The 13,946-nt window shown below is 31.0% G+C and overlaps 2 protein-coding genes across 2 annotated transcripts in view; one reads left to right on the forward strand and one right to left on the reverse strand.

Moving 5' to 3' along the window:
* Window positions 1-11,728, forward strand: part of LOC139492983 (baculoviral IAP repeat-containing protein 7-A-like) — a 39,297-nt gene extending 27,569 nt beyond the window's left edge. The window contains exons 5-6 of the mRNA XM_071281130.1: window positions 4,300-4,476; window positions 11,682-11,728. Coding sequence (XP_071137231.1) covers window positions 4,300-4,476; window positions 11,682-11,728 — 224 coding nt within the window. The remainder of the gene's footprint in view (window positions 1-4,299; window positions 4,477-11,681) is intronic.
* Window positions 11,729-13,380: 1,652 nt separating this feature from the next.
* On the reverse strand, window positions 13,381-13,932 carry LOC139492984 (uncharacterized). Its single transcript, XM_071281131.1, has one exon. The coding sequence runs from the start codon at window positions 13,930-13,932 to the stop codon at window positions 13,381-13,383; it is 552 nt and encodes a 183-aa protein (XP_071137232.1).
* Between the last annotated feature and the right edge of the window lie 14 nt (window positions 13,933-13,946).

Genomic DNA, 13,946 nt, shown 5'->3' on the forward strand with positions numbered 1-13,946 from the left:
GATACCTCATCATGTCTCAAAAATTGACGGTTTTTGAGTTTGATATAATTTGTTTGACGAGTCAGTTTATATTGTGCACCGCGTGTTTCCCTTCATGGTTCGATCTCTCAAAACCTTTAATTTTCCATTCTAATGCAACAACGTTTGTAACGTTCATTTTGATTGGATAACGTAACTTTTATGCAGGGTAGATTCAGATTCAATAGTTTATTAAAGTCTCACCACATGCAACATGATTAAAACAAGATACAATTATAAAATTAATTATACAGTAAACATAGTTAAAACAATTAAATACATGTATGTGCTATTCTTAAAAGAATTATGAGAGACTATTAAAATACAAATAATACTTATTCGTTTTATAAAATACTACAAATACAGTAGTTAATGATATAAAATACTGTTTCTCCTTGTTGAAATGTTATTGCAGGTTTTGGCAACAATATTACAAATATTGGTATTTTTAAACATATATATAAATTTTTCTTCATCAGACAAGTTTAAAAACATATCATTATGACACAATATATCAATAAAAAGTGCATGTCTTAGATCTTCATACAGGTGACAATTTAAAAGTACATGTTTTTCATCCTCTAAAATATTACAGTTAAAACAGACTCTTTCGTCTAGATTTTTTCTTTCATATCGACCAGTTTCAATTTTTAATGGTGCTACACCACATCTAAACTTTGAAAAAGCACTACGATGGCGCTGTGGCATTTTCTGTAGCAAATATTGCTTAGTGTTATAAGTATGTTTAAAAAGTTTATATGTTCTCAATTTACAATCGGTACTATATGAAAAAATTCTTGTACACCAGTCTTTTTTATATTTATCAAACATTTTCTCTTCTAACTGAGATATACTATAACTATCAAGAAAATTTTCATTTATTTTACAATATCTTTCAAAATCAAATGATTTCAACATCTCCATAACTTTGTAGCACCAATTTTTTAATTTACAACTACCTTTCATCACTGACCATTTAAAAACTTTATAATTAATTCTATTATTGTCCATTTTTGTACATTTGGACCAGTGTCTAAAAATATTTATCCACTGTTTAACACATGGTGGTTTCCAGCCCATGTCACCTGACACAGCATCGTTTGGGGTATATTTACCCACACCCATGTAGAAACGCATGGCGCGATTCTGTACTTCAGTGATGCACGAGAAATCTCTCGTGCCCCGAATAGTCGAGCCATAATTTATGTCATCGTGTCAAATAGCTTTGTGTAGATATTGTGCTGAAAACCACCATGTGCTTTACATTTAACAACAAGTAAACCCAATGCCCTACTTGCTGACCTGGCTACAGCTTTTGCCATTAATTGGTAGTCTAAAAACTCCGTTAACAATAAACCTAAGTATTGGTAATTTGAAGCATACTCAATATTTTCATCATTTAAACTAAAATGAAAATCTGATCTTGCTACAGAAGGATTTATAAAATGTATAACATTTGATTTTCTTAAATTTACTTTTAAACTATTATGATTACACCATACATTTAAAACATCTAATAATTTTTGTAAATCCTCAGCATTTTCTGCTAATAAAACTATGTCATCGGCATACAGCAAGATAGATAATATTTCACCATCAATATTAATACCAATGTCTAACAACTTTATATCATCAATTAAATCATTAATAAATATATTAAACATTACTGTTGACAATACACAGCCTTGATTTAAACCAGTATTTACATTGAACCATTCAGTCATGTTACCATTTAATCTGACACTGCATTCTACATTAGAATAAATAGCCTTTAAAGCATACATAAATTTTGTACTAACACCCAGTTTTCCTAATTTATTAAATAACAAAACTCTATCAATAGAATCATAAGCTTTCTTAAAATCAATGAAAGATACCAAAGTTGACAGCTTACATTTTTTTCTAGTTTCAATAACAGATGTTAATGTACTGATATGATCTATTGTACTTCTACCTTTAATAAACCCATTTTGTTCATCATTTATTATATCCCTTTTGTCTAACCACTCAGTTAACCTTTTATTTAAAACGCCACAATAAAGCTTATATGCACAAGGTGCTAAGGTAATACCTCTATATGATAATGGATCTCTATGATCCGTAGTTGAACATTTAGGTATAGGAGTAATAATACCTTTGTTCCACATATTTGGAACTTTGCCAAATTGAAAACAAATATTAAACAATTTAGGTAAAGTAAAAATAACTGCATAATTTTTGCATAATTCTGCCTGAATACAATCTACACCTGGGCTTTTCCCATTTTTGGCTGCCATTGCTACCTTATAAACTTCATCAAAAGATATATAATCATGTAAATCATTACAAACAATATCATTCTTTACAATTAAATTTTCAACACCAACATTCTTGTTGTTATCTGGATCGGGATTCAACAAACCATGAAAACTGTCTTTCCATTTTTGTAAAACATCGTCCATGTTATTTGTAACAGATCCATCACTTCGCAACACCTCATTTGGAATTTTCGATTGTCTGTCATTACCAATACCAATATTGCCTATTTTACGCCAAAATTGTCTTGGATCATTTTTGTTTAAATTTACAAGTTCCTCTTGACAAATGTGCCAATATTGTCGTTTACTTTGTTGAGCTAGTTTATCAAATTCTTTTCGCTTACTAACATAAATTTGTCGTAAATATGCGTTACTGTTAACTTTGGTACAATGTAAGTACTATTTTTCTGCTAGGCATACCTGATTCCATTTTACAGTTAGTTCATCGGTCCACCATCGTTTTTTAAAGCGGCGTATTTTGTTATTTACACTGTTCATAATTTTTATCTTTTTGTCTAATTTATCATTCATCTCATTATGTATAACATTAATAAATTCATTATATATATTATCTAATTCAACTTGAATTCCATTACAACTTTCTATATTTGCAATACATGAATTAATAAGATTAATACTATTTTCATCATTCATCCAAGTATCAGGAATATTTTTCACATTATAAACAATATGATTACTTCTATTATCATGACTATTTAAACTTTGCTTATTAGTATTTTCACATACTGCACTTTCAAATTCCCAGCATAACACTGAATGATCCGGAATATATTTTGGCTCTATTGATCCTGTTATTAAACTTTTATTTGCCAAGTCACTTGCACGAATGACTTCAAATTTTTTAAAACTATTTATATTTTCAAATGGGGTAATACAAAAATCAACTACTGAAGATCCTCTTGTAGATACATATTTGTAATCATTACTTAAATGATTACGACCATTCAAAACACAACAGTTAACATTTGATAAAAATTCACAGAAAATTTCTCCGTAGCTATTTGCCTTAAAATCAATTACTTCACGTTCAGGCAAATTATCTACCCCTGGAATATAATCCTCCATATCTCCAATCCTGCTATTAAAATCCCCACAAATATAAAACGGACATCCATTCGGAATAGAGTATATTTGAGACATAAGTGTATCAAAAAATTCATAAGCATTTGTTGAACGTGCAGAAAATTCAGGCGGTAAATACACAACACTAACATAAAATTTATTACTATCGTTGTTTTTTTCTACAAATTTTATCCAGATTATCCCATCCGTTGACTCGTCAATTGATGCCATGGGTCATACGCGAAAGAGAAGACGGCATACGACATATTCTAAATACATGTTTTAACGTTGTTTTCTGTCAGTTTCATCAGAATGGAGAGAACAATATTGTATTTTAAGCTCCGATGGTATCAATTGGGGATTTGTTGGTCGCAAATACGCGTTTACTGTCTCCGCTAACATGTCGCCAGTAAACTTAATTTGCGACTAACAAATCCCCAATTGATACCATCGGAGCTTAAAATACAATACAGTTATCTCCTACATTTTGTAAGTAACTGTTTCTGATTTTTGTTTAACAGGTTTCGACTGTTCGTGGAAATAAGTTATCAAAAGAGACAGTTCGGTTTACCAGTTTGCTTCTAAAAAGCGTGTTTTTATCCGATACTTCATTTTGATAAATTGCTTACTTTATATAGAACAGGTTTCGCAAAGTCGCGGAAAACAAAATAATCATAATCATAACAATTTAACAAAAACAAATGTTAAGGATTGAATGTCATTTGTTTTTATTGACATGACTACAGCATCTAGTAGGTTTTTGCCTTTCAGATTTTGACCCTATTTTGAAGTGAAATATATTTATGGGATATGGCTTAAAATTTCTGTATATTCTTGTAAATTGTACACGTGGTGTTATTAAAACTGTCCTATTTACATCCAATATCTTTGTCATATTTAGGCTTGGCCGGGTTATCATGTACAAGTTTAATGGAAGAGATCTTCATGATGATGGAAGAAGAGATACCCATGATAGAAGATAGTGGTGATATACCTAAACGTGATTTATGTGTATTTACTAGTTCTCAGCCTAAACATTATGTAGTAAGCAAAACGGATATGAAAGGTCTTCCAAAAGGTAGGTGATTTTTTTTAAAGGTTTTTTAAAACCTCTTTTCAGCAAAAAGCGGTCAAATACTGATTATAAGCACCTTCAATGAGAGTTTAGTACCGTCCCGGCATAGGAAAACGTTATATTTGACTAATTCATTCAAATTTCAACCACATGAAGGCCTATGTAACATTGAGTGCAGACATCGACGAACTAAATATTCGAGTCAGATATGTAAAATGTCATAACAAACATAACGTAAAAAGATTTTTGTCGATATAGTGAGAGATATTATGGACATAATTGTGCACATCGTGATACAAGCATGAAATTTGGAATATAGGTTGACTAAATGATAATTAAAAAAATTCAGCTGCTGGCCATAAAAAAAAATCAAAATGGCCACCGCTCATTTGGCAATGGCGTCATATCCAATTGGCTACATTTCGTCATTCCTTTTAAAGCTGTTACATAGGTATAATCCAATGTAAGTTTTGATAAAACTCCAATTAAATTTCCTAAAGTACGATAAAACAATACATACATAAAGCAAATGTTGATGTTGCCATACGTGATTCAAAAGAATGCTTCTATGTTATCAATGTATGTGTCTGTGTTTTATACAAAAGCGGGATAAAAACGTCTGTTACATCTGGGAATACTTTCCATGTGTGCCAAACTGACCTCTTAACTTTACCATGAAATGTCGACACAGTCTCACATCAATTAAATGCATAACTGAAAAGAAGAACAGCTACACAAGGACCAAATGAATTTGCTATGACATGTAGAGGAAGCCATAGAAAGCCTTCATTTCTTCAAAAACATATTCACAATTTGTCCACACCTTATCTTGTGAGTGCTGCAATTTCTTATTCTACTACATCTGTGTCAGTACTACTTAAAATTACTTTTTACAATAATTTTCAGCAGCATGCTTATCATGCATAATCATTCGTGTATCTATTTTTTCATGGTTACAAGGGGATAGCTGGGAATTATTCGTATTGTAATTGAATTTTTTCACCTTTAGTAACATAAGCATTTTTAAATCACTAAAGAAGCAATTATGTCTGCAAGAAATTTGATCAAATACGTTGTGTTGTCATCTTTACAGAGAAAACTACTCCAAACACTTGGCGTGTAACCAGAACCAACAGCTTTCCGTCTAGCACCAGTAACTTTTTTTCTAGTCCCAGCCTTTAAATCATTCATTTACACTGGGGTGAAGCTGATGACCGTAACTGCATTCACTGTCATCCAAAGATGTCGGATGAAAAATTAGGTCAGTATTTGAATTGTCTGTTTTAGTGTTTCTATATCATTTTCTTTACAAAACATACATTGGTACGATGTAAACAGATAAAAGATTAACACGGAAATCACAAATAACTACCGAGAAATGTGTATGAAACAGGAAATTGGATTTGAAAAAATCGCTAAGATGACCGTAAATCGTGATTCAAATATTTTCAAGATGACCGTAACATATAACAAGGATGACCGTGATTGGTAAATAGATGACCGTAATTTGTAAAGGATGACCGTAATTTATTAAAGATTACCGTAGCATTTAAAGGATGACCATCAATTCTAAAAAATATCCGTATTTGGATTACCTGTTTTGCATCAAATAGTAAATCGTATTGTAATAAAACGTATGTATAACACTGCATTTATCCTATAGGTAGAAGAAACACACATAGTTCACCATATTTAGCCTCCTCCAAGTACACTCTAAAAGATTTTTTTTTATTTCTGGGATTCCTATTAATATCATATAATAAATATACCTTTTTAAAAATGCCAAAGCATGTACACCCATTGACATTATATCGTTTCAACTCCCATTGCAAGTGTTCTTCTTTTCAAATAAGTACATGTCTTTAGATACCACCTGCAAATTCACGTCATTTAATGTAGACAGCATTTTGATACACACTGCAGACAATCATGTTTGTCCACAAACATTTAGTTTTAGAAAAAAAGCTTTGAATGAAAACACTGGTCATTCTGCATATCGGTCTGTACATTTCGGTTATACGCCAAATATAAATTAAGAAGAAAAAACTATATCATTCAAAACAGGTTTCTCAAATTTGAAAGTCAGTGGCGATTATGTAGAAGAAAGGTGTCAATCGGACTTAAAAATGAACTTTATTATAGGTCGTTCGTTTTCTCGTTTGAATTGTTTTACATTGTTATGTAGGGGCCTTTTATAGCTGACTATGCTGATGGACTTTTGCTCATTGTTGAAGGCCGTACGGTGACCTATAGTTGTTAATTTCTGTTTCATCTTAGTCTCTTGTGGAGAGTTGTCTCATTGGCAATCATACCACATCTTCTTCTTTTTTTTATATATATTTATGAACTATTGCCAAATATTGAATCAAAACTAAAAGAGATAGGGTGATACGAAGACTTCATTTCCGTATTAAAATCCATATCTAATGGAATATTTACTGAACATGTTGCTTTTCATTTGTTACTGGCTGTCGGAAGGTTTTATTTCCAGTCAACAATATACTCTACAAGGTATGTTCCAGAAACGCTGGCATTCTGGATTACTTTCAAGAAACTGTTCATGGGTAAGGGAGTTAACTTTTTAGGGTTATAAAGCTAAAGGACTATCAACTGAAAACATACCAGTAAAACCAACTGAATGCAGAATAAATTTTGCAGTTCCATCGGATCCGGTATTGTCAAAGGAATCGAATGTTTAATTTTTTGGCAGATGTTAAGATTTCAATGTGCTTCCTCTAGAACCATACGCAGGGGCTCGATTACTGGATATTCATATGTTTAATTAATGGGGTTTTTTTCTTCAACTTTTCGTCGTATCGCTGTCAATTTGTATTCAAATTTTAATTTCGTTCTCAATTAATATTTAATTATTTACGAGAAATATGCAATCTGCTATCATTGTCATAAACTCAAAATACGGCAAATAGTTAAAAGAAATTGAGTAAATATATATATATATATATATATATCCGCTAACCGAGCCCCTATTGAGACAAACTTATCAAAAAGCTATGAATATATGGATATTTCTTAGAAAAGAAAGTAATCCTTTAAAAGTTACGATCATCCTTTACAAATTACGGTCATCCTTTAACCAATTACGGTCACCCTTGTTATGAATCGCTGATCCTGTTACGGTCATCTCGATTATGATTTACGGTCATCTTAACGATTTTTCAAATCTAATTTCCTGTTTCGTACACATTTCTCGGTAGTTATTTGTGATTTCCGTGTGAATCTTTTATCAGTTTACATCGCACCGATGTATGCTTTGTAAAGAAAATAATATAGAAACACTTAAACAGACAATACAAATACTGACCTAATTTTTCATTCGACATCTTGGGATGACCGTGAATGCAGTTACGGTCATCAGCTTTACCCCAGTGATTTAATAAACATCAAATACAATGTCTACTAATGGATACTTATAGTTGCAAGATTTTAGTCTATAAGGAAGTATGACATCATTTGCATATTCATATCATAATCAAATCAAATAGTTTGCCCCATGCGGTGGCCTGGAATAAACCATTGCTGCACCACCAACGACAAATGCGTCAGAATTTGGATAAGTTGATGGGAAATAGCAAAATGTTTCAAGTATACCCACTTGCTGTGATTTTATACCACTGGTTAAATTGAAATTCTGAGACAAAGACGTTTTGGTGTTCAAGGCTAAAGAAATCTTCAAAGTCAAACTGTCTACTTTGACAAGAAATTAAAGTAAAGAAAAGAGATCGCAATCACTTTCAAGGTTCTCTAGCTTTGTTTTTGACAAAGAAGTTTCCAGTTTCATTTTAAGCCGTTTTATAGGAAATTGTTCTTTTTTTATCTGGTTATAAAAAAACAGATTCTCTTTCGTTTTGCATTTGCTTCAAAATATCTTCGTATTGTTTGGACCCAATATCTTGGTTTTCATATACATATCTGACTTGCTTCCGCTTGGTGTGGACTATTTGTAAAGTACAATATCTGCATGTATGACCTGTGAAATGGGCGAACTACCAAAAGCACAAGAATTTCTTAATTCATAATTAAACGCCAGAAATTAAACTGTGGTCGATGTGACTCTCTTTCCTTACACTTTCTGCGTTTACGTTTTCATAAGCTGACATTAACAATTCAGAACACATGCTGTCATCTGATGCGAGTGTTTAGTCCTTATTACATTTGAACATACATGAAAACAATATGCCATTCTAGGTGTCGCAATAGCGGCTTCCGTGAGGGCACTTTTAACCAGTGGTATAATTTATGGTTGCCCGGGATTTAGAAAGGTAACCACCTTTTTCACCTTATCAAATGAATGCTTGATCATTGCACTTGAAAGGATGTGTTTTCAAACAGTGGTATCATAAATGTTACACGAACTTGAACAGACGAGCCTAGATGTTTAGAGGAATGAAATGATGACAAAGATGTGTTTACAAAATCCAAATCCTCATTTGTAAGATGAACAACGATTTACATCATTGTGCCCTTGTAGTACGTGCAAATCGCTTTCTATGTCTATAAATAGTCTGCGCATGTGCGAAATTGTTAAACGCATGTGTATCGTAAACTTAAAAATGGTATTAAACAAATTCATAACGTCATACAAAATCCAAAAGCGCTTAGTATATAATGAATAGTTCAAATGTTTATGTGCTTATTTTGTAACATTTTCGCGCATGCGCAAGCCCTAACCATGTAAAATATTCATTTCTAGTATATATGTCACATTAAAAGAAGGTAGCCACCAAATCTGATATTCTTTTATTCTTAAAGAAGGCCAAAGAAAACATTTTCCAGAAAATTAAGTATCTAAAACCTGGGAAAACAGCCATTTTAGAAAAAGTGGTGGCCATCATGAAAAAATGATTTTTTTAAATGGCCACCAGTTGTTTCTTAAAAAGTATATATTAAAAATGATGCAGCGTGCTAATTTTAATATTTGTATCATCATTTGCACAATTCTCTCGATTTTGGTTGCTAATATCTTCCACTATAGATGTAATTTTCATGTAGATGTTATATCAGTGTTATCAAAAGAATAAAACGGTTTTCCTGAAGTATTTTCTCTAATCTATCTTATTTGCTCTGAAATATGTGATACAATTTCTGAATAATTATAAAAAATCAACAAATATTGATATTTTTAAAATAATTTCCGCGGGTCTCTCTTAAATAATGAAAACAAAAAAATATGCATTTCATTTTTTTTAAATGGAACATTGTTTAACAGGTAATATTTAAAGAACGTACTATTCTGGCTTTGATATATATTCTTATCGGTATTTTATCCTTTCAGTCTTTTATCTGAAGTAAAGTACTTTTTTAATTATTACCGCTTCGACTTTCATAATCAATTATCTGCTTTCTATCACAACAAGAACGTATTCATGAACATATTTCAATGTGATGCCCATTTGATTAACTATCATTTCTTTTTCTCGCTGGCAGTTAAAATTTCTCACCCTTCTTACCGGTTTTATTACTTTATAAAACCTTAATTTATGATTTATTGTTAATAACATATATATGATATGTAAATAATTGTAAATTAAGGAAACATCATCTATTAAATCAATATTTTTCAGATTTCTTTATGTCTTATAAAACCAAGTTAATGGTACAAAGAAAGATATTTTTACATATAATAACATACAGATTTTGCGCATGACAAGTTTGCACAAAACGAGCAACAAGAACGAGAGATTGGTGATCAACCTATATTGATAATTCGAAGTAATTTACACCATTTTTTCAATACACGAATATTTTTTTAAATAAATAAAGTGACGAATTTCAAAACATTTACTAGGCTTACATAGTAAGGTTTAAAAAAAGCGCTTCTATTTTCTGTTAGAGTTGTACAGTTTAGAATATAGTGATATTCATCACCTATCTCTTGAGAGTTACAAAGTACACAGTACCTTTGCTGTCTAATAATTCTACGCCATCTACAGGTTTCTATAGGCAACCGATGATTTCCAACTCCAAACCTACATAACGTTATTTATCTTAATAAGGTAATAAGTCTAAATATTCTTCAAATTCAAAGTTTTCTTTGAACAGTTTGTAACATTATGCTTTTAGAGAATTTTCCAATTCTGATTTCCAAGCCTGCTGAAATTGGTCAAAAAATCTTTGTGTAATGCTCAACTTTAACCATTTTAGATTAAAACTATAGTTACTCTGATTTAACCAAATATCTGAAAATCCATATTTATTCAAGATATCTTTTATACAAATCAACCATTCGAAAGTAAATCCACTATCTACGTTGAGTTTATAAATATATCTATATAGAATATTTGTCATTTTACTATCGGAACTGTGTACAATGTTAGACCAAAAAGATACCATACGGTGTTCCAAGTATACTGACATAGGATAAGCGCCTAGCTCTTCATATACCATGAAGCTTTTTGTTTTTTGTTTTGGTTGGATTAACTTTCAGTTTCCATATATCACAGTAATGAAATGTATTTAGCTGCTGTTGAAGATCTTGTGCACTTTCAGAAAATAAAAAAGTATCATCTGCATAAAGTAATACATAGAGTTTCAAGTAAATGTTAATTTGTTTTTCTATTTCATTTGTCACTGTGTTTAAACCTATAACGTCATTTCTATGAAAAAAATCTTCCAAGTCATTTAGATACAAGTATTCGGTAGTATCACCATTAGATGAAATACGAGATTTAATACTACTATACATATTAAAAATTACATTATACATTTTACCATTTATATCATTAAATAGTAATTTTGCCACAGGCTAGTTCTCCAAACGGTATCAAAAGCTTTAGCAAAATCGATAAAAGGACAAAAATGTTTCCTCTTTTTGTTTTTCATCATCTGAATGAGAGAATATAAAATAGATAAATTATCAATGGTGGAGTATCCTTTCCGGAAGCCTCCTTGGTTTTCGCATATTAAGCTATATTCTTTCAAATATTTATTTAATCTGTTACTTGATACAGATGTGAAAAGTTTCCAAAAGCAGCTTATTATGGTGATATGTCTAAATTCTTTAGATCAAATTTATCCCGTTTATTTTTATACACTGGATATATATCGCCCCATAGCCATTCTTTGGGTACAATACCTGTATCAAAAATTACATTAAATAGTTTTACATAAATATCACACATAACACTGAAAGAATGCTTCAGATATTCATTAACAATTCTATCATTAGCAGATGCTTTATTATTTTTCAGACCCTTTAAAGCATTTTCAACTTCCTCACGAGTTATTACAGAGTTAATATGTACATTCAAACTATCTACATCAACCTGGCTTTCTGCAGGATTTTCATTATTTTCATTTTCACCGCTATTTTTGGAGTTTTTGTTGCTGTTTAAAATTTTCCAGTATTTCTTTGGATTTTTTTATTTCAAATTACTAATCTTGTTTCTAACTTTCTTGCGGTGTTTATTTATACAGTTATCCATTGTTCTTTTGTATTGCTTTTCTTGAGATTTTGTCTCATTGAAAAGATCTGGTGAAAAATTACGTTTCAGTTTTTTCTTAGATTTTTTGAATTTTTTTGTCTTGCAATCTTCGTCAAACCAAGGCTTATATGTATTTATTTTAACATTATTTTGTTTATCACATTTCATATAAGTACCAAAAGTAGTCTTATCAGCATCAACAAGTATATCACAAGTTCTTTTAACAATATTATTTACACAATTATGATTTACATCTTCTATATTTACAGACTCAGGCTCAGTTAGAATAATGTCAGTATGAGTTTTATCTATATTTTCAATAATGGTATCAACATGTTCGATGTCCTCTTTTTTAAATTCTTCAGTTGGTGTGAAGTTTCCTTTTTTAAATTGATTTCTATTCTCATTTTCATATATACACATAGAGAGTGACAATGGAGTGTGAGGATAGGAAAATAATTTTGATGTTTCAAGAATACAAAAGTTTTGAAGAAGTGTAAGAAACTTTGCAGAGCCAATAACATAATCTACCACACTGACATTTTTACATGTAAATTGGCCTTTGTCTTTGTCATCCCCGATTCTACCATTACAAATGAATAAATTATTAGCTCTACATAGCTGTAAGAAAGTGTAGTTACTAAAATTATTTTTCTTTTTATCCATACTTTTTCTTGAAATATTAATATTGGAGCTTGCAAATATGTTTAAAGATACATCATGCAAATCAAACATTCCTGAAAATTCATCATAGATAACTTCTGTAAAATATAAGTCCTCGCCTGTTCTGGCATTGAAATCTCCAAGAACGCAGATATAACTATGATCTGAACTAAACATAAGAAGTTTATGTTCAATTTCGTTAAATGGGTCACCTATACAATATGATGAATTTCCTGGTGGAATATATACAATACCAAAAATAATATCTTGACATAGATGAAACATTGTTTTATCAATTTTGAACCAAAAAATATATTTACTATCTGTTTCAATAGGATGATTGTGCTCAGATAAGTTAGATTTATAACCAAGGATTATTCCCCCTGATTTAACCCTTGCATATTTACAGCGATTTTGTTTTAACAGTATACCCTGGTATATTCATTTCATTAACATCATCAGTCTTTGTTTCAACAAAACATAAAATGTCATAATTTTGAATAAGTTCATTAAATTCTGGATACTTTATTCTTCTATGTAAACCACATACATTCAATGTCAGTATATTTAAATTGATTATATTGTTAGACAATGATTTGTTTTTATTTTTAATATTGTTTAAAACTTCAGAGTAATGTTTACAATGCACTCCACGGTAATCCTATCTGCGATTATGTGTGTCGTCTCTCTCTGGTATAGAATGTACCCTTGGACGTTTTTGTGGCCCAGAAGTTGATTGACGAGGATCTACATGCGTACTCTCCAACTCGTATACATCTGGATTTGCTAGTTCATCATTAACTTATAACTTATCTCGGTTAAGCTCAACCTTTGCTCTTTTTCTTCTCTCCTCTTTCATAATCGGATATAAACGTCTCCGTCTTTGTTCTATTTCAGGTGGAAATTGTTCATTGACACCGTAATCCGATCCTTTCAAGTGTTTTCCTGCTTTCCTCGCCATTTCTAAGTCGGAGAAATATAGAAACGTGGCAACAATGGGTCTTTTATCATTTTTCGATCTCCTCCCAAAACGATGCACGTTACTGAATTCAATACGCTGATCAATTTTCATCTCATGGTATAGGAAACTTCGTAGTTTGTCTTCTATATTTTCGTCTCTATGTTCCAACAACCCTGTGAAAATCAGGTTGTATTTCATAGCTCGACATTGAATGTCGGTAAGTTTCGTTTTCATGTCATTATTTTCTCTTTCTACTTTGATGAGATCTTCAGCTATTCTACATCTACTGGTATCTAATCTCAGGTAGTCCTCTTTTATTTTGTCAAAATCCTTTTCTAAGTAGTCTGTCTTTTTTTTTAACTTCATCAAAGATGTTACTGGTGCCTTGACCATTTGTATTCTAAATC

This window comes from Mytilus edulis, chromosome 10 (assembly GCF_963676685.1).
Source record: "Mytilus edulis chromosome 10, xbMytEdul2.2, whole genome shotgun sequence".
NCBI lineage: Eukaryota > Metazoa > Mollusca > Bivalvia > Mytilida > Mytilidae > Mytilus > Mytilus edulis.

Excerpts from the sequence above, each read along its gene's own strand:
- LOC139492984 (XM_071281131.1), bottom strand. The coding sequence starts at position 13,932 with ATGGTCAAGGCACCAGTAACATCTTTGATGAAGTTAAAAAAAAAGACA.